The sequence below is a fragment of the Podarcis cretensis genome (assembly GCF_951804945.1).
Source record: "Podarcis cretensis genome assembly, chromosome: 12".
In the NCBI taxonomy this organism is placed as follows: Eukaryota; Metazoa; Chordata; class Lepidosauria; order Squamata; family Lacertidae; genus Podarcis; species Podarcis cretensis.
In genome coordinates, this window is record NC_137181.1 from 50,192,073 (window position 1) to 50,217,724 (window position 25,652).

General features: G+C 39.4%; 1 protein-coding gene across 7 annotated transcripts in view; it reads right to left on the reverse strand.

Annotated features, from left to right (window-relative positions):
- The window catches only part of MYRIP (myosin VIIA and Rab interacting protein), a 159,387-nt gene that overhangs the window by 128,357 nt on the left and 5,378 nt on the right, over positions 1–25,652 (reverse strand). For all 7 annotated transcript variants that reach the window (XM_079947216.1, XM_079947220.1, XM_079947215.1 and 4 more), the window contains exon 2: positions 5,774–5,924. In XM_079947216.1, coding sequence (XP_079803342.1) covers positions 5,774–5,883 — 110 coding nt within the window. In that variant the 5' untranslated portion in view covers positions 5,884–5,924. The remainder of the gene's footprint in view (positions 1–5,773; positions 5,925–25,652) is intronic.

Sequence of the window (25,652 nt, forward strand, 5' to 3'; positions counted from 1 at the left end):
TCCTTGGAATCCTCACACTCATGCATTTCCACTAAGCCATGGTTTGGAATAACATCATGTGTGAACCAGTTTATGCATTCTGAGGATATATGTCCCATTTTAAAACCTGGGGGGGGGGGGCGGCACTGTGGCATTGCAATCAGCGGCTAGCCTAAGGTCAATTAGTGCATCTATGGAAAATAATTCTTAAGCAGAAATAAATAATAGAATCATTATAAGCATGTGCAGAATGCTCCCCCAACAAAAGTAACTGCATTAAGAAGACCGAGTTCTTCATTTATCAGAAAGGGACACTTGATTGTGATGTCAGACAAAGGATTACAATTTCTGATAGACTCTGTGGAAGAGAAATGGAAAATATGCTCTTGTTCATTGTGCATACCATTTGTCTCCCTTCATGGCCCCACAGCACATGGCCCCACATAATCGACCCACATGTAAGTTCTATTGAACTCAACCAGACAAATATCCAGAGGTACCCATTACTATGTGATACATCCCAGGATTCCATCCTGCTTTTGAGAATGGACTCATGGTTCGAACTCTGTTGATCCTTGGCACAAGGATCTAACTAAATTAGAGCATGGAGGATGAAGGAAGATTACACAGACCAAAAAAACGCGGGGGCGCGAGCCATTTGTGGAAAATTTTCTGGAAGGAAAGAGGATACGAAAATCAGATGTAAACCATTGTAAGAAGCAAAGCAGAGGGGATGTTTTAAAAATGTAGCTGTTTTCTGACAATGGAGATGCAATCAGTGCTTAACATATTTAAAGAGAAAAGGGCGCTGGGGCTTTAAGCCATGTGCAAGACAGGATAGATGATAGATAGATAGATAGATAGATAGATAGATAGATAGATAGATAGATAATACCCTATAATCTGTTCTTCCATCTTACACTTAGAACAGAGGAGCAGGTTGCCTCTGAACACTTGCTAGCTCAATTTATTCAAGGGCCAAGCCTATAGTATCCTCCCTCCTGGTTTTTCCTCCTCTCCACCTTCCTTGTTCCAGCAGCCCAGCTCATGAAATAAAAAATGTATTTTAAAAATAAATATGATGATGATGATGATGATGATGTGCTGTCTTGTACTATGCTGGGTTGTTGGTTTTTTTCAAATATTCATCCTGTTTTGTGGAACGTCCATTTTTTATTATACAACAATCAATAATGTATAGGAGTGAAAAATGGGCTGAACACATTTTTGTTGCATAAGATCCTCCTTGTCATGCATCCCCAGTAGGAGGGGAGGTTCAGAGAAAATGGGTCAATAATAATGTGTCTAATACTTAACATTTTACACTGAGGATTCTCGGAGGGAAGTTAAAAAGGGAAAACAGCATTTTAAATTTTTGGAGCTTGTCTCACTGAAAAGTGTATGTCATATAGCTGATTGCTATAGGTCTTCAATAATTCTGCTTCTTCGTAAGATAAAGAATGTAAACAATTCAGAAGTTCGTTTACAGATTTGATGAGTGTTTCTGTTTGGATACCTGGTCCGTGGACCCCAGTTAGCATAGGCATCAGTGCATAAGGAAATGTAGCTGCATCGTGTCAAAGACATAAATTTGGCCTGCTAAGAGCGTTTGCCAGAGTGGAAAAGTAAAGCATCAATACAGGATATAATGGGATTTGGAGCTCCAAAAATCAGAGCACCATTGCTGGAGCCTTTTCGTTCAGACCTGCTATTGAGCACTATAGACTAGAACAAGCATCCAAACAAAATTAGACCTAGCTGCAGCTGCCCTATGCAGATCTGCCTAGAGATTGTGATGTTAATAAAAGCTCTGTAAAAGCATTAATGAGAATTTCCATAATTTTTGTTCGTAAAGGTTTTCCTTCCTCTTTGAGATTAGCTCTTTATTGCTATAGAAACTAGGAAGGTGACGGCTCTCATCAGTCACCAGAAACAAATGTAATACAAGGTTGTGGTGCCACGTCTTCCAGGCTCCTTATTTATTAAATTTGTATATTGCCCTTAATCCAAAGATCACAGGGAGGTTCACAACATAAAAATGCTAAATGGGAACACAAAGTGCATAATAAACAAAAACAATCCCTTGATGCAGCCCTACATTTCCTTAAAATATTTAAGTCCTGTGCTAATCTGGTTTGACCCTTCCTGATCTGGAACATCTTGTAGGCAACAAAAAAATTGCAACCCAGTTTATGAGAGGAGGCGGTCTGTGCCTTAAAAGGCAGAAAGCCAAGGGAGAGCTATGGCAGGATGATTAGTTGGGGAAAGGCCACCAGAAGAAAGAGGCCTGAGGAGGCAAGAAAAATTGTGATGGTAAAGAAGGCGATGTGAACCTTTGGTTGTAGCCCTCTAATGCATAATATTTATTTTATTTATTTAAAGGATGCATGTGAATACATAATCTTATTTGTATACTGCCTTTCCACAGTTCAAAGCACACGCAAGGCGGCTTGCAACATGAAAAAATACATCACTACAACGTAACAAAAGTGGTCATAAGCAATAAATTAAACATATATATATATATATGTTTCTTTATTTTAGATTTTGTTGTGATTTATGTGGAAATTTTTCGGTTTGGTTTACATAAATCACAACAAAATCTAAAATAAAGATACAAAAGAACAAAGGCAACAACCGCACTCAGCAAACTCCTTCAAACAATACCCCTGACCTTCATAAAACACAGAAATAAATCCATATGTTAGAGAGAGGGGCTACAATCCAAGGCATGATTCTTCCCTTGTTTTTCGGAAACAAGTCCCAGTGAAATAAATGGAACATAGGGACTTTAGTGGAACCTGGTCCATCTGGCCCGGAATCCTATTTCCAAAATGTTATATCAAAGGTCTCCAATGCGTAAGTCAAGAAAACTTATCTTACATAATCTCATTTGTGTTACCGGCCTAGGAAAGTGAATAATACTCCTCCTATAAGGCTATCAGGCCCAGCTTCTGAATACACAAGATATCCATAATTAAATATTGATTTTACATTCCAGCTACTCATTATCTCATAGTATGCCACATCCTGTGAGCTAAGCAATAATTATTAATTTGTCTAGCGGATAGGGTGTTGACCTACAAACTTAAACCAGGTTAACTCAAGAGATCTTAGAACAAACTTCAAAATGTTTTGTGCAAACATTGTATTAGTTTACACAACCTGATGTTCTGGGCATGTAGAAACATGTGGTTTTGATTCAGCCTTTATGGGATTTTTTGTTGTTTCTTCTGACAGAATACTATACTGGTACTGAATGCACAATGTTCCAATAAGTGAAATAATAGAATAGTCTCCCACTACCTACTGCCTGCTTCCAATTCACCCCTTTTCTGTTCTTTACCTTTTTTTCTGTTTTTCAACTATTTTCCCCTGTAGTCAGGAACCCACCTTTCTCAAGAACCAGGAACACAGATATAAGATTATAATGTAGATACTATACAGGAGCAGATGGCACAGCGGGTCAGTGCATCTAGCTGGTAACCAGAAGGTTGCTGGTTTGAGCCCACCCAGAAATGGCAGTGGGTAGGATTCCTGCATGGGAGAGGGTTGGACTAGATGACCCCCAGGGTCTCTTACAACTCTACAATTATCTTTGATTCTATAATCTGAATGATCAATACAAATCAACTTTCCACAGTATACCTGGAATTCTGCAGAGCATAGTGGAAATAAAATCGAAATTCCAGAAATATTTAATGGACATCTGATACAGTATTCAAGATGGAGAACAACAGTATTGCAATATTTATATTTTATATTGCAGTAAACAACAGCAATGAAATAGTCTTACCATAAACTTCAAAGCGCCAACAGATTCATCTGATAACCTCTAGAGGCCAACCTTGGAAAACCCTATTCAAATTTTTCAACTGTAATCAAAGAATGCTTCTTCCTGGCTTGCCGATTTTCTAGCATACCTTTTTTTTATAATTCAGTTGTGAGAGCTCCCCCTGCCCAGTCTGAAGTGGGAGAAGCCAGACACAAGACAGTGAGAACCAGAACCAAGAACTACTGTTGTGATGAAAAGTGGGACCAGAACTGCTATGAAATAATGTCAGACTTGTTTCTAGGTGCATCACTTATTCTTTGGCATACGATTAGGCACTGAGTTATGATGAAAACTACAATTGCTCTCAATTGTAATCAGCAGCTGCCACATCCTGCCATCCAATGTGAAGTTGTTAAGGTGCCCATCATTCTAACTTGTTGTTTCAGGTTATCATCAAATGGAAGTACAAAACAACAGTTCCAGGTCCATTTTTTCCTAGCCTCTTTAAGCTCACCTCTGTCTATTAAGCATCTTATGTATGGACACAGAAATGAGTCACTTGGTAAACACAGAGCCATGGGAATATTCCCACCCCTTCTCTAACAGGAGTGCTTAAAGGAAACACTTTCAGCTTCTTACTGTAGGTTGAATATAAACTAGTATTATATAGGAGGCATGTGGGAGTAATTCATGTCATCGGTGACATCTAAAGTTCCAAACTCAAATGTTGCATTAATTAACATAACACATGTTTTAATATATTCCAAAGCTGTTGACAGCTCATCAAAACACTCCAAAGCTGACCTTACAACATATTTGAGAAACAAGCTTTAGAAATATTGCCCTACCACAGAGTTCAACTGAGTTATTAGCTACATTTTCATGTGCTACTGGCAGAAAAGAACCAAAGGAATTTCAGTGACAACAGTATGTTTTGCTCTTTCAACACAGCTCTAAACCAAATGAAATATATGAAATGTTGCTCATTGCCAATCTCTAACACGGAGATGGATAGTGTTGCAATAGTCTTGCATAAATTGAAAGTATGTAGCAATGGCATGGCAATTAATGAGTTTTAGATTAAGGTGGTATGGTTTTAGTGCTCTCATCTCTCAGGTGGACTTCCACATCTGGACAAAAAAATGATGAATTCTGATTAAGTAACTATAATTTAATTTTCAGTTAACATGAATGGTAGGCTAGGTGGTTGGTAGAAATCTACAGTGAATGAGGAGTATTAACAGCCACTAATAGAGAATATCGCTTAACTTATGGTTTCCTGCCTTATTTTTCTTCATTGGCTATCATTTCACTTATTACTTTATGCTTAAATAACTATCTGAAGCAAAATAGTTCTAACAGGCCAGGGCATTTGTAACCTCGGTTCTCTGGAACTCTTGCCCTTTGTCTCAGCTCTGAGCAATAAGCACTGGCAGAGGAATGGGGGTACAGGGGGTGCAATCCGCCCTGGGTGTCATCCCGGGGGGGGGGGGGTGACATCGGTGTGCCGCCCCCCTGGGATGCTCCCTGCGGGCGGCTAGCCCCATCCCCACGGGTGGCTAGCCCCACCCCCAGGTGCACAGCCTGTGCGCCGCTCCGGGTGCCGGAGCAACTAGCTCCGCCTCTGGCAATGAGCACGGTACTATTACAAGGAATCAGAGGAATCCAGAATAGCCCAATCTAAGTATCAGGTGCCTACCAAATATCTTCCACACCTTGACCAGAATGCACAGCCTTGGCCACATCTCAAGCAAGTATATACCTCCATACTCTTAATGCGACATTATGCAAACAAGTTACAGAGGGATTTCTCTAGCAAGTACCTTGCCCTCCTCCCTCCCCCAACTAGAGCAAGGTGCCCCAAGTCAGTCTCACTTTCCACTAAAAAACTGCATTGGTGGTTCAGTGATAGAATTCTCGCCTGCCACTAAAAAATTTGCTTAAGTTTTGTAAAACAGAAGTTTTGGATTCTTAATTCAATCACATCAAAATATAATGTTCCACTTTCACGGGTCTTACCTCAGTCTATCTTCTTCTTTCTTGCGGAGGGTGAAATCTCGCTGGACCACCTGCAAGACATGCTCCGCTTCATCATCAGTCAAGCCAGACAAGTCTAGCTTCCTCCCCATGGTTAGTTCTATCTTCAGTGCAATCAATTAACGAAAGGAACCTAAACCACAAAAGGAAACAAAATAAAGAATGTAAAAACTAAAAACTCACTGCAGGTCTCCAGCTGAGCTCCTAAAAATTAAAAAAGAATACTCATTTAAAAACTGGTATAATTCACAAGAGGGTGAATCTTTTTTATATATGTAGAATCAATGTACATCTCAGGCCTACAGTTCTTACGAGTCAAACTGCATGTCAACTTCCAGTTCAGGGAAAATATTCACCAGATTGATCAACAAAACAAAATGTACCTCAAAGCAGTTTCAGGGAGCTGCAATTTAGAGATGTTTGCATGGCAATGGCAGATAGATGCTCATCTCTTTCTCTGCAGTTTTGTTTTCTTGCCCCTTCAAGCTGCTTTTCTCCCCATGGTGTGGGGTAAAAAGGTACAGATAACTGTCCTTTTTCATACCAAGAGCAAAAAGTAGTTTGAGGTGTGTGCCAGCATGGGGGGTGGGGAGCAAAATGTATGGCAAAGACAATATTTTTTAAACCTCTTTTGTTCTCACCAAGGTCCCTTCCATACAACCTGTTTATTGAGCATTCATCTTGATTTTTTTGCGGAAAGCTTAGATGGCATTGCATTGAGTGTTATCCGACACTTTCCAGTGCATTTTCCTGCAATTTTGCTTATCCTAAAAAGTCCAATCTTTTCGCCTAAAGGGTTTGCTGTGCAAAAGCTCCCAATCCACTTTAACTGTGAAACCGAGTTCTGGCACAGTCCAGAACTGCCCTGCTGAATCTGTTTCTGAAATGTTACAGTTCAAAATGTCTAATGCTCCTCTCTCCCTCTAAAACAAAAACAAAAAACCTTCACATAGAAAACTAGTATGTTAGGATTATGTTCAGGATTATAGGCAACCATTTCCCAAGATATTCTGTTATACTGTACTACCGCCCAACTCAATCAGCATTCTGTATTCACTAAGCATGCTCAGTCTTCATTTTTGTGTTGGGGGGGGGGGTTCCTTTAAAAAAAAAAAATCACCCAGCTGCAAACCTTGTATATTTTGTTGGAAATTATTATTTAGTTATGGGCATGTGATTTAAATACTTATGCATGTTGTATTTTATTGAATATTTGTATGCCACCTTGAATCCTTTGAGATGAAGGGCAGTTTTAAAGTGTAACAAACGCACAATTTGGGGGTTCCTCCAAGCCTACTGAGACCTCCACCTTGCAGGTGGACGGACCTGTTTCAACTATGAAGAGATCCACACTCAAAGAATGAGTTTACTGTTAGTAAACAGGAAATGCTACATTTGGAAAGTGGCTTTGAAATTTCCTTACAATCAGATTCTAGATGCCAAATGCAAGTTATTACATGCAAGATTTGGAGTACAGAAGTAATCAAAGCTACTTAATTCTGAACAAGAAACTGAGACTGCTCAAGCACTTTGAGTAGTGCTGCCTTGGCCTTTGATCCTCAAGGCAATCCAATAATAAGCCTGTCCATAAAGCTAGAACTAATGAACAACACACACAACTCCAGTAAAAATGTGCACGCGCGCACACACACACACACACACGGAAATGAGCATGAGTTGTTTAATTACCCTGGGGGAAAAACCAAACCAAATTCCCAGTTCCCATTTTTATTTTCCCCACAGTACTGGCTATTAATTTATGTACATAGCCAACAGAAGAAGGCACCATGAGTGAAATTAGTGGGAGGGGGGGTTGGATTTCAATATTACTGGCAATACAGTGCTCCACTGTTGTGAATCAGATCTACACACAAAAAAGCATGAAAACAAAAGAACAGACACATCAAGCAAACACTAACTATAGCTGGTGAAAATGGGAGTGACCAGATAATCTGGTCCACCTAGGTCAACAGTTCTGCCAGCCATCATCATTTAAGTTCCATGAACATTATTCAGCTTCGGCTCATGTTTGCAGGGCCAGACCAGGACTGATGCAGTTGCTTATGGGTCAGAAGATAATGAGATGCAGAGCTGATCATGCGAGGTAAATGGCTAATAGGCTAGGACAGTGGTTCCCAATTGGGAGTCTGTGGCACCATTCACATAACAAAAACTACCACAGTGGTATCAAATTTTTCAGAAGTTTGGCTTTTGAAAAAGAGGGGGTCTGCAGTACTTAGCAAACTGGGAACCACTGGGCTAGGATATGAGAGAATAAGTGAGTCTTTTTCAAAAGTCTCCTAGCTTACTGGTCATGTACCTGCAACCATACCCTATTTAACAGTAGTAGTAGTAGTAGTACTGTATTTATACCCCACCCATCTGACTGAGTTGCCCCAGCCACACTGAGCAGCTTCCAACATATATAAAAATATAATAAAACATTAAACATTAAAAAACTTCCCTATACAGGAAGTATATGGTTTTCCCAGTAGTGATGTATGGAAGTGAGAGCTGGACCATAAAGAAGGCTGATCGCCGAAGAATTGATGTTTTTGAATTATGGTGCTGGAGGAGACTCTTGAGAATCCCATGGACTGACTGCAAGAAGCTCAAACCTATCCATTCTGAAGGAAATCAGCCCTGAGTGCTCACTGGAAGGACAGATCCTGAAGCTGAGGCTCCAATACTTTGGCCACCTCATGAGAAGAGAAGACTCCCTGGAAAAGACCCTGATGTTGGGAAAGATGGAGGGCACTGGAGAAGGGGACGACAGAGGATGAGATGGTTGGACAGTGTTCTTGAAGCTACCAGCATGAGTTTGACCAAACTGCGGGAGGCAGTGGAAGACAGGAGTGCCTGGCATGCTCTGGTCCATGGGGTCACGAAGAGTCGGACACGACTAAACAACAACAACATACAAGGCTGCCTTCGGATGTCTTCTAAAGGTTGTATAGTTACTTATCTCCTTGGCTCGAGGGGGTGGTGTCACATTACTCCTCCAATGAAAATAGGGAAGTCCTAAGAAAAAGGATCAAATCAGAAACTGGAACAGCTTCTTTAAATTAAGGACTGTCCCTGGAAAATAGGGACACTTGGGAGGGTCTGTGTAGCTTCCCCAACAAAATATGTACCTTGGTAACTCTGCCACTGGAAGAGTCAATAATAATTAAGGGCAATTATGGCTTGGGAGGAAAGACTTAAAAGGAAACATAAGAAGAGCCCAGTTGGATCAGAACAAAGGCATGCCTAATTCAGCTTCCTGTTCTCACAGTGACCAACAAAATGCCTATTGGGAGCCCAGAAGCAGGACCTCTGCATTTGGAGGACAGTAAGATTTTAATAGGGAGCTGCCTCTCTCTGGAGATCTGAGACACTGGATTCAGCTGCCTGCTCTTTCAAGCTGTGCCTCCACCACCTACACTCTACCTATTTATTTGTAAAATAATTGTTTGCAGATAAACTCAAATATTATAAAACACTGCTAGCTGCCAGTAACTGAAGGAAATGGAATCTGGGTAACTGCTTTGCCCCTTAAATTCTCTTGAAATCTTTTAATCTGGCTGCTTTGCTCCTACAACCAGTTCCTGAAGTGAAGCTCTAAAGGAACACTCTCCAGAACGTTAAACTAGACATGCCCTTTTCTGCACCTTTTCCAGCTCCACAATATTCTCATTGGGATGCAGTAATCAGAACTGTACATGGCATTCCAAGTATAACCGCACCATAAGGCATTATGCTACTGGCAGTTTTATTTCTGAACCCCAAAAGAATCTATCTTTTTCACAGCTGCAGCACACTGGGTTAATGTTTTCATTGAGATCCACTATGACTACAAGATCCATTTCCTGGTCAGTCAGCCACTAGTTCAGCCCTCATCATCCTATATGTGATTGTTTGCCCCAATAAGCATCACTTTAACAGTGCTATTTTTCTAGAAAAAGAGGTGCCAGAACTCACCATGAACACCTCCCTTGTTCTCTTATAATGGCAATGGCACCCACCTGAGAGGTGCCGGAACTGAGTCCCAGCGAGTTCCAACCGGGGGGTGGGGGGGTGGAATGCCCTGACTTTGCACATACTTACATTGAAGTAAATGTTAATGCTCATTCACCCAGGCAAAAGAGATTCTTTTGGAGCTTTCTGCAATCCCTTTTAGTTTTTACTATCCTGAATGATTTAGTGTCATTTGCAAATCTGACTATCTTCTCTGCTCACCCTTAGCTCTGAATCACTTCTGACCAAGTTAAAAATCACTTGTCCCAATACGCCCATTATGGCTTCACAGAGAAAACAGGCAGTTCCTACCTTACTACCACTTTACTATTGCTACTGCACTTGAATAACTCACATTGGACGACACCCACAAGGCAAGACTTCCCCTATATGGTGCCCTCCAGATGTTTCAGACTCAGGCCAAAACATCTGGAGAGCTTCAGGTTGGGGAACACTGCAGAAGATCATGATCTGCCAACATAATAAAATGTAGTTTTGCAGAAAACAACAGGTGTATGTACTTTTCTAGCCTTTGATTCCAATATGTCAAAACAGTTTACAGGTATTAATTCTGCTTCAAAACCATTGTGACTTAATTCTGCAGAATGTTTCCTAGGTTTTGCAATGGCAAATTTACTGGAAGAGACACATTAAAAACAGGTAATTGACTCAGGGGTTTATGAACAGCACGAATAACTTTGCAACTGCAAATAGTCATTAAGCTTTACCAAAACAACCTGCTGCTGGTGCAGTATTTGGCCAGTAAAGAGTTGATGATCAATACATGGACTTGGGGAAAGTCAGATCATCAGGATTGCCATTAATGGCTATGACACAGAACAGAAGTCTGAGCTACTGGAGCTAAGGCAACACCCCATAAATATGATGAGTACAGTTGCTACTGAATTTCAGTCTAAGCAAATTTATAATTGAAGGAAGTCAACGTATTTTCAATAAGATTAAGACATCTTGTAAAGGAAGTACTGTTATCTGCTCTTGCCAGGTTGACCATGAGGCCGCCCACACTTCCTCTCATTCCTGTTCAGCCCTTAAATGAATAAGCCCTTTAAGAAATACCAAGCAATTGTTCCTTACATCTATGAAGGGTTGAATTAGAGCTTCACAGTACAGTGGTACCTCGGGTTAAGAACTTAATTCGTTCCAGAGGTCCGTTCTTAACCTGAAACTGTTCTTAACCTGAGGTACCACTTTAGCTAATGGGGCCTCCCGCTGCCGCCGTGCCACCTGCGCGCAATTTCTGTTCTCATCCTGAAGCAAAGTTCTTAACCCGAGGTACTATTTCTCGGTTATTGGAGTCTGTAACCTGAAGCGTCTGTAACCCGAGGTACCACTGTACTAGAATTGGAACCCAGAACCTAATGATATAATGTCCACAATGCAAAAACAGTTGACAATCAGAGGGGGAGTTGGCAATCCTTGGAGCACCTGCTCAGTACCCCGAAATATTTATACACATTCATATGTATTTTTTTTTAATTGACATTCATTGATTTGATGTGTACTAAATTGAGTCCAACTGGATGCCTCCAACACCTGCAATTCACATAGGGTGGGAGCTTTGGTGATAACGATTTCTGTTCATTCTAAACAATCTAGCAAAGTAACTGCTGGTGATATATGAACTATGCTGCAAAAGCACTGATGGTCCTGAGAAATCCATGCTAGTTGTTGCTTCCCCATCCCCCAAAATGTACGCTACTCTTTGTTTAGATTTACTACCACTGAATTGGCAGGAACAGTTCTAAGTAATTTTAGCAATTGATCGAATTTCAGGGATTGTTTTAGAGGCTAGAAGCAAGCAACATTTAGTTTTATTATTACAAAGATTGCATACCTTTATGTGCAGCCTAAGAAAAGTGCTATGAATAAAATTATTGGGTAAATAGCTTCACATTATTTTATCAGCAAAATGTGGCACACAAAATTCAGGAAAATGTCGTAATTCTTTCCTTAAGACCTGAACTTTCAAAAGAGTGTAATTATCCAAGAAAACAAGCTGATAGTGTTAGCAGTCAAGACAGAAAAATGTGCAGTATCTAACTAAGCAGCCACATGAATGAAACACTGCCTGTTGAAATGGTCACATGAAATAAACACGAGACAGCACTTTCACTGAGAACTGCCTGTGAAAGAGAGCAACAAATATCATATTGTTCCTTATTAACACAACATCATATTCTTTATTATAGAGATCAGCTAACCATACCATACCACTTTTTTTATAACGGTTGGACAACGTTATCAAACAACTGTTCTAAAAACCTATTATTTGCACAAAGATCTTTTTTTAACTTGCAAAAGCAGTTGCATTTTGAATTCCTCCAAAATTATGCCGACACTATCAAAAACTATTTGTACCTTCCCTTTAAATCCCTGATGTAAAGTTGGACCCAGAGAATTAACCTGGATTGAAACTTCACATTTTTTCCAACTTTGCTGACCTTCTCCAGCAGTGTAGAGACACAGGAGAGGGATGGGTGGGTTCTAGGGTTAAATCATAGCTCAAACAGAGAACTAGTAAGACCAGCAGGATCCTACCTGACCTTAACGTGCAGCCCAGGATCTCATGCAGCACATAAGAGTTCTACAGTAAAGGCTGTTTAGCAAACCAATCAGCATGGAACTGGCATTTCAAGATATGCTGGAAAACCACCAGTTTAGAACCGGTGTCAATTTCAGACAAGTTCCTTACACTACTCATGACAACTGCTTTCATGGCATTTGCTTTTTCAAGGGAAACCAGTTATCCAATTCATAAACCACAGAAGCCTGGAGTTAGCTTGCAAAACTTCACTTTCTGCTTTTGGCAATGATAAATCAGCCATCCCATTCACCACAAGCAAAGAGTCGGCCATGGGCATGGAAGTGGAGTCAACACAAGCAAGTTTTATTTGTTGAACCATGACATTCATAGCTTGCCTTTATTTCATCATGTAACTACAAGGCAACCCAACCAGACTTAGACCTGCTTAGTTTAAGCAGTGTTTCTTTGTCCTTTTGAGCATGTCCTCAAACCAGTTTGGAATCTGGATTTATTCTGACTTATCTCTAGAGGAACTCAGGAGGGTGCATGCCTTTGTTCAGGTATGGGGAATCACAGAAGAGTTAACATCAGCAGAACAAAGAGACTCTCAAAATTGTTTCAGAGCTTCTTTCTAAGGAGAAAACACACTTCAGGTTGTATTTTTATTGGGACTGCTCATGGTTTTGGGGAAATCATCTTTATATTTCTAACACAATATTTCAGGTGCCATAAGAACAGGCAAAAAATCGTTCTTAAAAGAGACAGTAGATCAAGCCCTGTCAACATTACTTTTTTGATAACTAAAATTGATCCTGATGGCTAATTATAGGGTGTCTTGGTTTACATCTCACCTGTTAAATAATGGCATTTACTATTCATTACCCATCTGTATTCTCCGTTTACATTAACAGGACTCACATGATGGCAACTGTGTGCAGAATCGTGACCTGATCTTATGCAGCAAAACCTCACTGGTTTACTGATACTTAGCCCAAGGAAATGTGTACAGGACAGCAGCCTAAGTATAAGCACAGATTTGTCTCTTTGAAAATAGGGATTAGAGACAGGTGATGCTATGCAGCAGCTAAGAGCAGCAGCAGCTATGCCCTCAGAAGTCCCTAGTCTGCATACCCCAATAATAAATTATTCTTATAATACTGTTTTCAGCTATAAACCCCTGGGCAGCTTTGGACAAGTTGCTGTCTCTCAGCTTCACCTTCTGCCTGCAGTAAAAAGATTGCTTACCAGCTGTTATAAGCTTTGAGCACTTGAGAGAGTGCCAAATGAAGACTAAATATTACTCTTGTTGCTGAAATTTTCAAAGAATAATAAAATCTGAGACATAGGTGGAATCTACACACATATAAAAATGCTGTGAAAATGCTTTTTAAAAAGCGTTTGGAAAAAGACATTGAATTTTGCATAGCTCACTGTCATCATCTAGTGTCACATTTGTATATTGCACTGTGCAGCACATTTAAAACGTTCTATTTGCAGCTGTATAGCTGAGTCCATAATAAACTATTTTAGCTCCTTTGGTTCACATCTTTTATTTATTCTTTTTAAAAAATAGTTATTCTGCTGAAGCAATTTAATACATTTATTGTTGTGTTTGCCTTTGCTCCAGAAGTTCCCCAAATACTAAAGATAGTTCTTTTGCCAACAAATGGAAGGAGGGTCTATGATGTAGTACTAAGGAATCAGTTCCCAGAGTAGAGAAGTAGTCTGGATTTGAAAGGCTATTTGAAAGTCCCACATGGAAAGAACAAATTCCAATTAGTAGTGAATCCCTCCACAGATATTCAAAGGTAATATTTCTTCATGATTTGCATATTAGAGCTGGCCCTGAAATTGACTGCAACAATGCCACTTGGAATGTGGGGTGTACAGTGGTGCTCAACATTGCAGTGCCTGCATGTGCAACAAACACCAGGCTGGCAGTAACACAACATTAGTCTCAATCCCATCCATTCTCTCACTTAATTGTCTAAAAGAAAACATGCTTTAATTTAGCAGGGGGTTGAACAAGACAGTGTTCTAGCATGATCTGCTAACTGTTCAGGAGAAGTCGACAGTCAATCAAGAGTTAGATTCAAATGAGGTCTGTGAGGACAGCACAGAGAGAGGCAATGGTCAAGAACCAACCAGGCTGGAACAAGAATTTTTATAAGCTGAGATCAATGCAGAGTAGCTTTATGGTGAAAAGGTTACCTTGGGAGGTAGCCAAGGTCTGCAATAGCAAATGAGCAGAATTTATATGTAGGAGTGCTCAGCCAGAAGCAGCTAAGGAAGGTACAGGCTTTTGTAGACTTCTTTTTCCTCTTTCCTTTCTTTCTCTCGTTTTCTTTTCTTTTCATACAAAAGTGTGAAGGACCAATGGCAAATTAGATTGGCTCCAGTCCCTCACTTCCAGTTCAGGACTGGCACATAAAGATGCATGTCCACTGTTATAAGCAGAGAGAGGGGAAGGAGAAAGTAGCAACCAAAATGCAGAAGGAAAAAGGCCAAAAATACAAACACTACCAACACTACCTAATAATCATCCTAGGGCTGAAAGAGTTCCAGAAATCCATCTATCTTAGCTACCTGCAAGTACAGCAAGGCTATCCATTCACTAGACCCATCCAATCTGATCAAATGCGGCAGTCCAGGATACAGAACAGCACAGGGTGAGAAAAGCTACGCTAGGGAAGCTAGCTGCAGGGCAAGTGGTCCAGATGACTGAAGAATATAGTCATGGCCTAAGCTATATCACAATTTTTAATGTGTAAAATTATTTCTCACTCCCCCCCCCCCATGTAAATCAGAGTGGCATATAGCAAAACTCTGTAAAATATACTCAAACAATAGAACACAGTATAATCTGTTCCCTCCTGACAGCTCTGCTAGCTGCAGCCTCGAAACAGCATCCCAAAGCAGCTAAACATGATAGTGCACGCAAATAAGGCAATAAATTTCAATTGCTAGTGCAACTAAGAAATAAACCAATTTTCCTTACTGTAAAAGGAAGACATTCACAGTTTGGGGTTACGGGAGAGAGATCTGCCTAATTTTGGAGCCACGATTACTATTGGTTATTACTTCACTACCTGGTCCATAGGCGCCAACTCTTAGGAGCTTGGGGGGCTTCACGCAGCCCCCCCCATAAATTTTATGAGGGGGCCGGGGCCTCCCCAAAGTTAATGGGCATTGCCATTCAAATGGTGTACGTGCACTGTGTCATGAGATCAATTATCTGGGGCAGGGCTTACATCCCTCCCTCAATATTCAAGTTGGCATCCCTGACCCAAACCTTAGCCAACAGCAGACTAGGGTATTTACCTAATCTTATCTAGAGAAAGAGTGTCTTCCAAAAATAAAATATGGCAACAACTTGAGATCATGCCCAAAGAGCTACCCAGCCACCCTTAAGCAATGCATGCAAGTCCAACCCACTCATCACCTGATCTTTGCTTGTGGTAGGAAAAGGAAGGGGCAGCAACAAAAGAACTACAAGCAAAAATCCAAAAACCTCAAAATGATGCTCAAAAATAAATAAATTTATTAGAAAATATATGCTTGTGTGATTTGGTGTGCCACATTCTTCAGAGGCAAATAAATTGTTATTCATTCAAAGCATGCTGCCTCAGACCTAAAAAGACAAGATGCCAAAATGAATTTGAAATGTTATACTTTTGCATAAACTTCTCAAGTTCAAGCAGCATTTTGAATCTTTTGCCTTGCCGTCTTGCAGGCCCTGGTGTCCCATAAAATGTTTGTTTGTTTGTTTGTGTTTGTTTTTTAAAAGCAAAACTTAACTCATATACCCAGAAAACACTCCCTGCCTGACCTTCTGGCCTACAAATGAAACATCATCAATAGCCATAATTCTTTGCACCGATTTCTCTAAATCATTTTATTACTAAGAGTTAATTGCAGGAAACAACTACAAGCTTATTTTAATTTAGTGCCAAACTGGCTTCCACTGAATCAGCTGTGCTTCATCACTGGAAAGCTGGCAAACTTATTTGTGTATTTCTTTATGGAAACACATTAAGGTAAAGTTGGCCTCTTGCCTTGGTAATAAGCTATATCCATTTTTAAAAGCTTTCAAGGAACTAACACAGGGCAGTAAAATATATTGAATCACTCGTTTGATCATGAGACACATACCAGTATTGTTTTGCTAGCTCTGACAAATTGCCATACTACTGTAAACCACTTTGGGTTGTTGTTGTTTTTTACAATCAAGAATTGTATATTTCTAAATAAATAAATTAAAAGCTCAGGTGTCATAAAGGAAATATATCGATATGCTCACCTCATTTCTCCAGGTGGAACAATATTAGTGGAATGTGGTTTCTTTTGAAATGAGGCAATTGGAGGCTTATGGCATATTGTAATATTTTAAGATTATTTAAAATAAACAATTTGAGATTGCAAAGCATGCAGTTTAAACGCTCCAACAGCAAACACCACTGCCCCACAACAGGTATGCAGAGGAAGGCAGCAAGCACCCTAAAACGTTTACACAGCCTGAGCTCAGCCCTCTCTTATAGCTCTCCTAGTCTCTTACTCCATGTCTCAAAACTGCAGTTTATAGATTTCTTCTTTTCACACACAGACATAGATTACATCATCCTTAGCTGGGGTGTGGGGGAAGGTAAGCCACATATCCACTTCTCCATTTTTTTTTTTTTTTAAGTTCAGAACATTGCTTCTTGATGTAGGACTACTTTGCAAACTTCAAACCATTAGCTGCCATTGGGAGACATCACTTAAATGTTCACAGCTGTTGAATGTCAAATCCCAGATTCTGGCCAGGTATGGCCTTAAAGCAAAGCGACTGCTATTGCCCTGCCCAAAAAAATCCAATAACAAGTCCAATAGGTTACATAGGTTTAAAATTATTGAATTATTGGATTACCAGTATCAATAAATTTAATGCCACCTTGCAGCTGAAGCAGTTGGACCTTTGAGATACTGTTCTGTAGGACTTAACTCCAGCAATATCTTTGAAATTCATAGAGTCTGTTTTATTAATAAATCACAGATTTATAGAGAGAGAGAGAGAGAGAGAGAGAGAGTGTGTGTGTGTGTGTGTGTGTGTAACACATATACACACTTTAGTACTGTAACTGGATATTCTTCATAATAATATAATGTTTTGGTATCATGAAGTTGTCCACATCAGTTATGATAACTGTAAAAGACCAACTTTTCTATGGCTTTTACCCTTCGTCAAAATCACAAAGCTTTTCCTCTGACTCTTCTAGAATATCTAATTCTCTTTTTAATATATTTTTATTAAACTCTTTTTCGTAAGCACGAACAAAAAAAAAAGACACAAGAAAAAAGCAAAAAAGAACAAAGAGTAACATAAAACAAGAGTACAAAGAATAACATAAAACAAAAGTACAAACCCATCCACACTTATACACCCACCCATCACTCATCACATAACAGTGCTTGACTTCCCTTCAAAACGGCTTGAGTTGCATTCCCACGTTAACTTGCTGCGGGGTATTTTTGTCACCTTTGTTTACACCTCTCAAACTTTATATATCACCTATTGTAATTTTAATGTTTCCTAAATTTGTTTCCATGTATGTAAGGAATTTGCTCCAATCATTAATAAATCTTACATTTTTCTGATGCCTGATCTTCTGTGTCATCCTTGCTAGCTCTATATACTCAAGTAACTTAGATTGCCAGTCTCTGATGGTTGGGATATCGGGGGTTTTCCAGCTTTGCGCTAACAATATCCTGGCAGCTACCGTTGCGTATTGGAACATGGTTTGATCCTCTTGTTTAATCTCCTTCCCGACCATTCCTAAAAGGAAGGCTTCCGGTTTTTTAGGGAAGGTGTATCTCAAAAATTTTTTTAGTTCGTCATAAATAAGTCCCCAAAACCTTTTTACTTTTTCACAGGCCCACCACATATGATGGAAGTCTCCTTCCTTCACCTTGCATTTCCAGCAAGTTTTGTCCCCCGTCTTGTACATTTTTCCTAGTTTCACAGGGGTAAGATACCACCTGTACATCATTTTTTGTAAGTTTTCTCGTAGGTCGACACATGCCGTGAATTTCATGTCCTTATTCCAGAGTTTCGCCCATCTATCATAGTCTAGGTTATAACCAAGATCTATGGCCCATTTAGTCATAACCTCCTTTACCTCCTCGTCCTTCGTGTCCCAATCTAATAGTTGGTTATACGTTTTAGATAGGAGTTTGGAGTTTCCTTCTATTATTTCCACCTGGAATTTAGACTTCTTCTCACTCATTCCTATTTTTTTATGCTCGTTCCATAAGGAGTTAATTTGGTAAAATTGCAACCAGGTTGTTAATTTATCCTTCAGTTCTTCATAAGGTCTAAGCTTCCACCCTTTGTCTGATTTTACCAATAGATCCTCATAGGTCCATCTTTGACCTTCCATATTAGATTTTTAATTGTCAAAATGTCAACTGGTGATAACCACCATGGGGTATCTTTTTCTAAAAGTTTCTTATTTCTATTCCATACCTCCAGTAGCGCACCTCTGATTATGTGGTTGGAGAATCCTTTGTGTGCCCTCTCCTTATCTTGCCATAGATACGCATGCCAGCCAAATCTGACGTCAAACCCCTCCAAGTCCAGCAAATCTACATTTTTCAAAACAATCCAGTCCTTGATCCAGCACAGACACGCGGCCTCATAGTATAGTTTCAGGTTAGGAACGGCAAACCCTCCCCTATCACTGCGGTCTGTGAGTAGTTTAAATTTAATTCTTGCTCTCTTGCCCTGCCAAATAAATCTGGACAGGGTTCTCTGCCAATCTTTGAATGATGTCGTACCCCTGATTACCGGAATGTTCTGAAATAGGAACAGCAACCTTGGGAGAATACTCATTTTAACTGCGGCCATTCTGCCCAACCAAGAAAGTCTTAACCTACTCCAGGTGTCCAGGTCTTTTTTTATCTCTTTCCAGGTCCTTGTATAGTTATCTTCTACTAGATTTATGTTTTTCGCGGATATCCAAATGCCCAGATATTTCACCTTTTTCACCACCTTAATTCCCGTTTTCAACTCTAGCTGGTTTCTCAGCTCTTCAGTTAAATTCTTTGTCAGCATTTTAGTTTTAACTTTGTTTAGTCTAAAGCCGGACAGATTTCCGAACTCCTCAAGCAACTCTATAACTTTACCGATGCCCACTACTGGGTCTCCTAGCGATATCACCAAATCGTCGGCATAAGCTTTTAGTTTATACTCTTTGGCTCCTAATCTGATTCCCTTTATTTCGGAGGTTTCCCTAATCTTGTTTGTAATCACTTCTAGTACCATAATAAATAGAAGGGGGGATAGAGGGCAACCCTGTCTTGTGCCCTTCGCGATCTCAAAAGAGTTGGTTAAATTATTATTAATAATCAATTTGGCCTTTTGTTCTGAGTATATTGCTCTTATACCTTCCAAGAAGGGCCCCTCTATACCTATCCTCTCCATGCCTTTTAGTAGAAACCACCATGATACGTTGTCGAATGCCTTTTCAGCATCGATGAAAATTAAAGCTGCGGGAATATCAATCTTAAGTTCCAAATACTCAATAATATTTATTATATGTCTTACGTTGTCCTTTAAGTACCTATTAGGTAGAAATCCTGCTTGATCTTTGTGGATAGCTTTCGATAAATATTTTTTGAGCCTATTTGCCATTATTTCTGCAAAGATTTTATAATCATTATTGAGTAGTGATATCGGTCTGTAATTTCTTATGTCCATCTTGTCAAGTTCTGATTTAGGGATTAACGTGATGTGCGCCTCTTTCCAAGAATCGGGCACTGAACCTCCTTGCAAAATATTGTTCATTACATTACAAAGGACCGGGACCAGATATTCTTCTAAGACTTTGTAATACTTTTGGGATAACCCGTCAGGACCTGGTGCTTTCCCTGGTTTCATCCTCTTAATTACTTCCTTGATCTCATCAGCCGTTATTGGTTTGTTTAGGTAGGTTTTCTCCTCATCCATCAGCTGTTCTCCTCTATTCCTTTCCAGATACTTATCTATTTCTTCCGTGTCTTCATCTTCCTTTTTATACAAATTTTCGTAAAATTGAAGGAACTTTTCCTCTATTTTACCGGGGTCCTCCAATATTTGTTCTTCTAATTTAATTTTGTTAATCACATTCTGTTTTTTCCTTTTTCTAAGTTGCCACGCCAATAGCCGTCCCGTTTTGTTCGCAGATTCAAAGTATTTTTGCTTCATTGATCTAATTCTCCATTCTAGCTCTTGACTTATTAGTATCGAGTATTGCGTCTGCAACGTTTTAGAGATTTGTTTAGTCCCTTCGTCTCTGGGGTTTACTATTAATTTTTTCTCACATTCTCCTAATTGTTTAACTATTTCCTCCTTCTTTGATTCTCTTAATTTCTTTCTATAGCTATTTTGCTGAATAAAAAATCCTCTTAGGACCGCCTTACTGGCGTCCCAAACTATATCAATTTTTGTTTCTTTATTCAAGTTCATATCAAAGTATTCTTTAAGAGTAATCTTAGCCTTTTCACTTATCTCCTCATTTTCGAGTAAGTATTCATTCAATCTCCATCTATATGGGCCTGCTGATTTACATTTTATTTCCAACACTATTGGGTTGTGGTCAGAAAGGGTTCTGGGTTGTATTTCACATTTCATTGTTCTTATCGATAACTCGCTTGAAACCCATATCTGATCAATTCTGCCCCAACTCTGGTGTGGTTCTGAGAAATACGTGAATTGTTTCGTTATTGGGTTTTTATGCCTCCAGATGTCGATTAAATCCAGATTTTCTTGGAGATTATTAAATGATTTTGGGAGTTTCCCTTGGTTCGATTTCCTCTTTTTTCCATTTCTGTCTAATTCTGGTGATGGTACTCCGTTCAGGTCTCCAAGCAGAATTAATTTGTGATTTTCTAGTTCTAGTAACATTTGCTCCAATTTTTTAAAAAACTCTGCTTTCTTTGTATTAGGTGCATAGACAGTTACCACATTAAATTTTTCCCCATGATGGTTAATTTGGACTCCCAAAAATTCTTCCTTCGGCATCTTTACAAATCAATACTGGTTCCCATTTCTCTTTAACATAAATTACCAGCCCTCTTTTTTTTCCTACATCTGAATTGATGAACTCTACTCCCAGCTTTTTATTTATTAATATATGTTTGTGTTTTTTGGCTACGTGTGTCTCTTGCCAGCAAATCACATCATAGTTTTTATTCCTCACAATTTTTTCTAGTTTATTCCTTTTTGATTTTTCATTCAAGCCGTTTACATTCCAGGTCAAAAAATTCAAAGACATTCCTAACGATTTAGTCTCTTTATTCAGTCAAGATTTTTAAAGTTATATTTTAGGGCTTCCGTTCCCAGTGTAGTCCTCCTCTTCTGCTTCCTCACCTCCCACTGCACCCTCTTCCTCTTCCGTTTCTTCATCTCCTATTTCTCCTTCTTCCTGTCTCCCCTTCTTGTCTTTCTTTCTTTTTTTCTCGTTTCTGGATCCCTCTCTATCTCTTATCCTCTCTTCCCCCTTACCAAGCTCTTTCTCATACCTCCTCAAAAAATTTTCCACCTCTTGGACATCTGTCAGTTTAAATCTTTTGTCTTTGAAAAAGAAGGCGATCCCCTCAGGGAACTCCCATCTATATTGTATACCGTTTCTCCTCAGAACGCCAGCTATCTGTCCGTACCTTTCCCTTTTACGCAGGAGCCTAACTGGGATCACTTTAAGAACAATAATTGGTTTACCATCAATCATTAATTTTTTGTGATAGCTGGTTTTTAGTATTAAATTCTTCATCTCAATTGAGTTTAGGATTACTAGACAGTCCTCAGGAGGTTTCCTTAACCTGTTTTTTTGGGGTCTCATTCTTATTCTAAAGGCATTCTCCACCGTAGAGGCCACCTCTTCCTCTTTTAGTTCAAACCACTTAGCTAACTCCTCAATCATTTTCTCTTTTATGTTCCCTTTAGTTTCCTCTCCTATTCCTCGAAATTTTAAGTGAAGATGTTTCTGTCGCATTTCTGTCATCGCTAAATTGTCCCATATTTGCTCCTGCATTTTATTCACTTCTCTCACTTCTTCCTTTATCTTTTCTGTCTCTTTTTTCTGCTCTTTCATCTCTTTTTGAATTTTTTTATTGGTTTCCTCATATATTTTTGACTTAGCAGACAGTTCTTGGATTTTGGTGGAGAGTTCTCCTACTGCCCCTTCTCCTACTGCCCCTTCTATCTTTCTATCTATCAGCTCTTGCATTTCTCCTAGTTTGCTTTCCATGTGGGTTTCATTTTGTTTAAACTCCTCCTTGATTTTTAGCCAAAGGATATCTAGATCTTTAATTTCTTCCTGTCGGGATAGCTTTCTTTCATTTGGGGTTCCCCCCACCTTTTTCCCATCTTTTCCCCACATTGTAACCCAATTTTCATGTTCTGTACTTTATACCAAATCTCTCCCTTAAAGGGTTCACAATCTTTCTTCCTTCTTTCCCTTCTTACCCCTCCTCTATAGAGGTTATCTTATACCGAAGTTATCAGGTTCAGCTACTCCACCCCCTCCGAGAAATATCTTGGATATTGTCTCACCCCAATATCTTAGATTAGTCTGCGAACAGATCAGACCCCATGAATCTACAGATACAAACGCAGGTATAATTTCCAAATATCAGAGGGCAATTAGCCCTAACTCACAAAACCAGGGATAGGCAGAGTGTTTTCAAACAAACGTTAAAGAAAGCAAAAAGGGAAGAAAAAAAAAATAGTACTAAAAGGGTAGAATTGAGTAGAATTAGCCCACAATTAAACACGTCCGGATAATATAAGTACTAGTGGCTTCACCTCCATGCGGGATATTTAACCAGAAGTGAGCTATTGCCTAGGCTGTTTCACAAAGGTTATTTAGTCAGTCCGACTTCGCCCTAAATTCTTCAGCCACTTGACGGCCTAATCCAGCCTTGATAGGCAAACACTGCAGTCTGCAAAGAGGGTTTTTCAGAGTTCAAAATTCAGAGTTCAAAGTTTCAGAGTTCAAAATTCAAAATTATTGTAGAGTTGACCAACCCCATTATTAAGAGTGGACGGTAGGGAGGGGGAAGAAGAAGAGGGATTGTTCTTAGTTAGTAGAAGAGCATATCGTAAAGGGAAGTCCAGTGTTTAGGTTTGCTTCAAACTCTTTTCCCTTCATCAGAGAGGGTGTAGCATTCATCAAAGTTCACCAGTGCAGTTATTAATGAGGGGGGCTGGAATCATATAGCTTATTAGGATAGTAGAGAGGAAGGGGAGGGTAGAAACCTGTAAGGGGGGATAAGAAAAAAAAAAAGGATAAAGAGGCTTGCGATGTCTTGCAGCCTTCACAGCTTTCTAGTCCCTTATATTTCAATTCTCAGGACGTCCACAATTGAAAGTCTGCCTCCGTCTGCCCCCTTCTCATTGTCTTCGCTCTGTCTGCGCCGCTCTTCTCAAGCCCTTCCCATTCTTCTCAAGCCCTTCTCAAGCCCTTCCCGTTTACCGCCGCCTTCAATACACTCCCCAATTGCAGGGTTCCGATTAAAGTTTGTAACTGTGTCTCACCACCGAGGAAACAAAGTACGCAGCAAGGAGGTAAAATAAGAGTTCAAACAGGCAACCTCTTCATTACTTTGTATTTAATGGTTAGTCGTTAGTTTGCTCAGGCAAAACAGCCTTAGCGGTCAGTACTCACTCAGTCAGGCAATGGCCGGGAGAGTGGAAGCCGCTGCTTCCTTCTTTGTACGCCTAATTCTCAATTCAATATAAAAAGCCTATCTCCAACTAGAATCTAGGTCCTGGATGCTTGCAGAACAATTGCTTTGTTGCACTAAAACTGTAATTTCTTGGAAATGCATGTGCAGAACTAATTGAGTAAAGAAAATGCTTTTGCTAATCAAGTTTGCAAACATTATTTTTAAAGAATAGCAAGTAATGAGTAAGGTATAAAACGTGCTGTCATCAAATATAGATGTGACACCAAATAGATTACTATTATGTTGCTAACATTAGCAGAATGTCCCAAAATCAAAAGAGTGTGCCATGGCTCTTTAAAGTGTAGGCAAACTTTCTTCATAATGTTGACTTTCATTTCTCACATGCCAACCGAAGACCGTCTGCATTGGTGCTTGTGTTTTTGGAATGTGTATGCATAATAAAAACCATATTATCCCAGAACTGCAGAGTCACTTGCAGCTAACCCAGCACAAATGCTTAGGAGCAGGCTCACTTTACAAGGTAAATAAAAAGCAACAATTTCCCATTCCTGAATATAGTAAAGCAAACAGTCAGCCAAAAGACCACTAAATAAATCAGCAAAAAAACAAAAACAAAAAACCCAACAGCAGCGCACACATTAAATAGGAAAGGGGTGCTGTCAGAACAATTAACAAGCTTTTGATGAAGTCACCAAGAAAGGAAGACAGGCGAAGAGTGCCTGAAACCAGCATTTAGACTGACAGTTGCTAATATGCTAAGCAGTTCTTGTTTGCAGGTACTCGTAGCATGAGATATACTTCATTAACAGTTGACCTTTACACAAACACAAAAACTCAAATCACATTGAAAAGTTTCAATCACTGCTGCTTCTGCTTGTTAAACAGAATTTCAATTGATACAGCTTGAATGGAAAAAACCCTTTAAAATTCAGATTAATTTCTTATCTTGTACTGTATAATATTTCATTGATTATTTCAGACCATTTTAATGAATGGTGTAATGGGGGGGGATGCCAAATTTAACTTGCTGTAACATTAAACATAAAAGAAATGGACATCTATTATTTATTCATAAATCTTCTGAATGACAATGACAGTTGGGTCTGAGAATACCCAAATATAATAAGAAAATATCCCATACTGGTCAATAGAAGCAGATGATATATTTGATTAACAAGAGTACATAACAAATATCTTTGATTTCTACTAGCTACCTAATTTAAGTGTAATCTGTATACCTTTGATTCTCCAAGTCTGTATTTTGACCCCTAACGTTCTCTTTCTTCCAGTCATCAGAAAAAAATACACTTGTAGTTTACAAACTTTGAATAACCAGCATATATACTCATGTGATTGTGATTATATTTTATTTATACATCAATTGTGCTTTTCAAAGTCAAGGTTTTCCCTATGATGATTTATTTGAACAAAAATATATTGAGCGCATAACACTTTTCTTCAGCATCAGTAATGAATGCCTGTTCTGTCCTTTTTCATCTCCTGCAAATCCCATAGCCTTCTTAAACATCCTTATTTGTTCAGACATTGCTACGGTGTGGAAACTGCTTCCATAGCTGTGTGTGTACAAAAGCAGGATCTTTCAACATGTTATTGTCA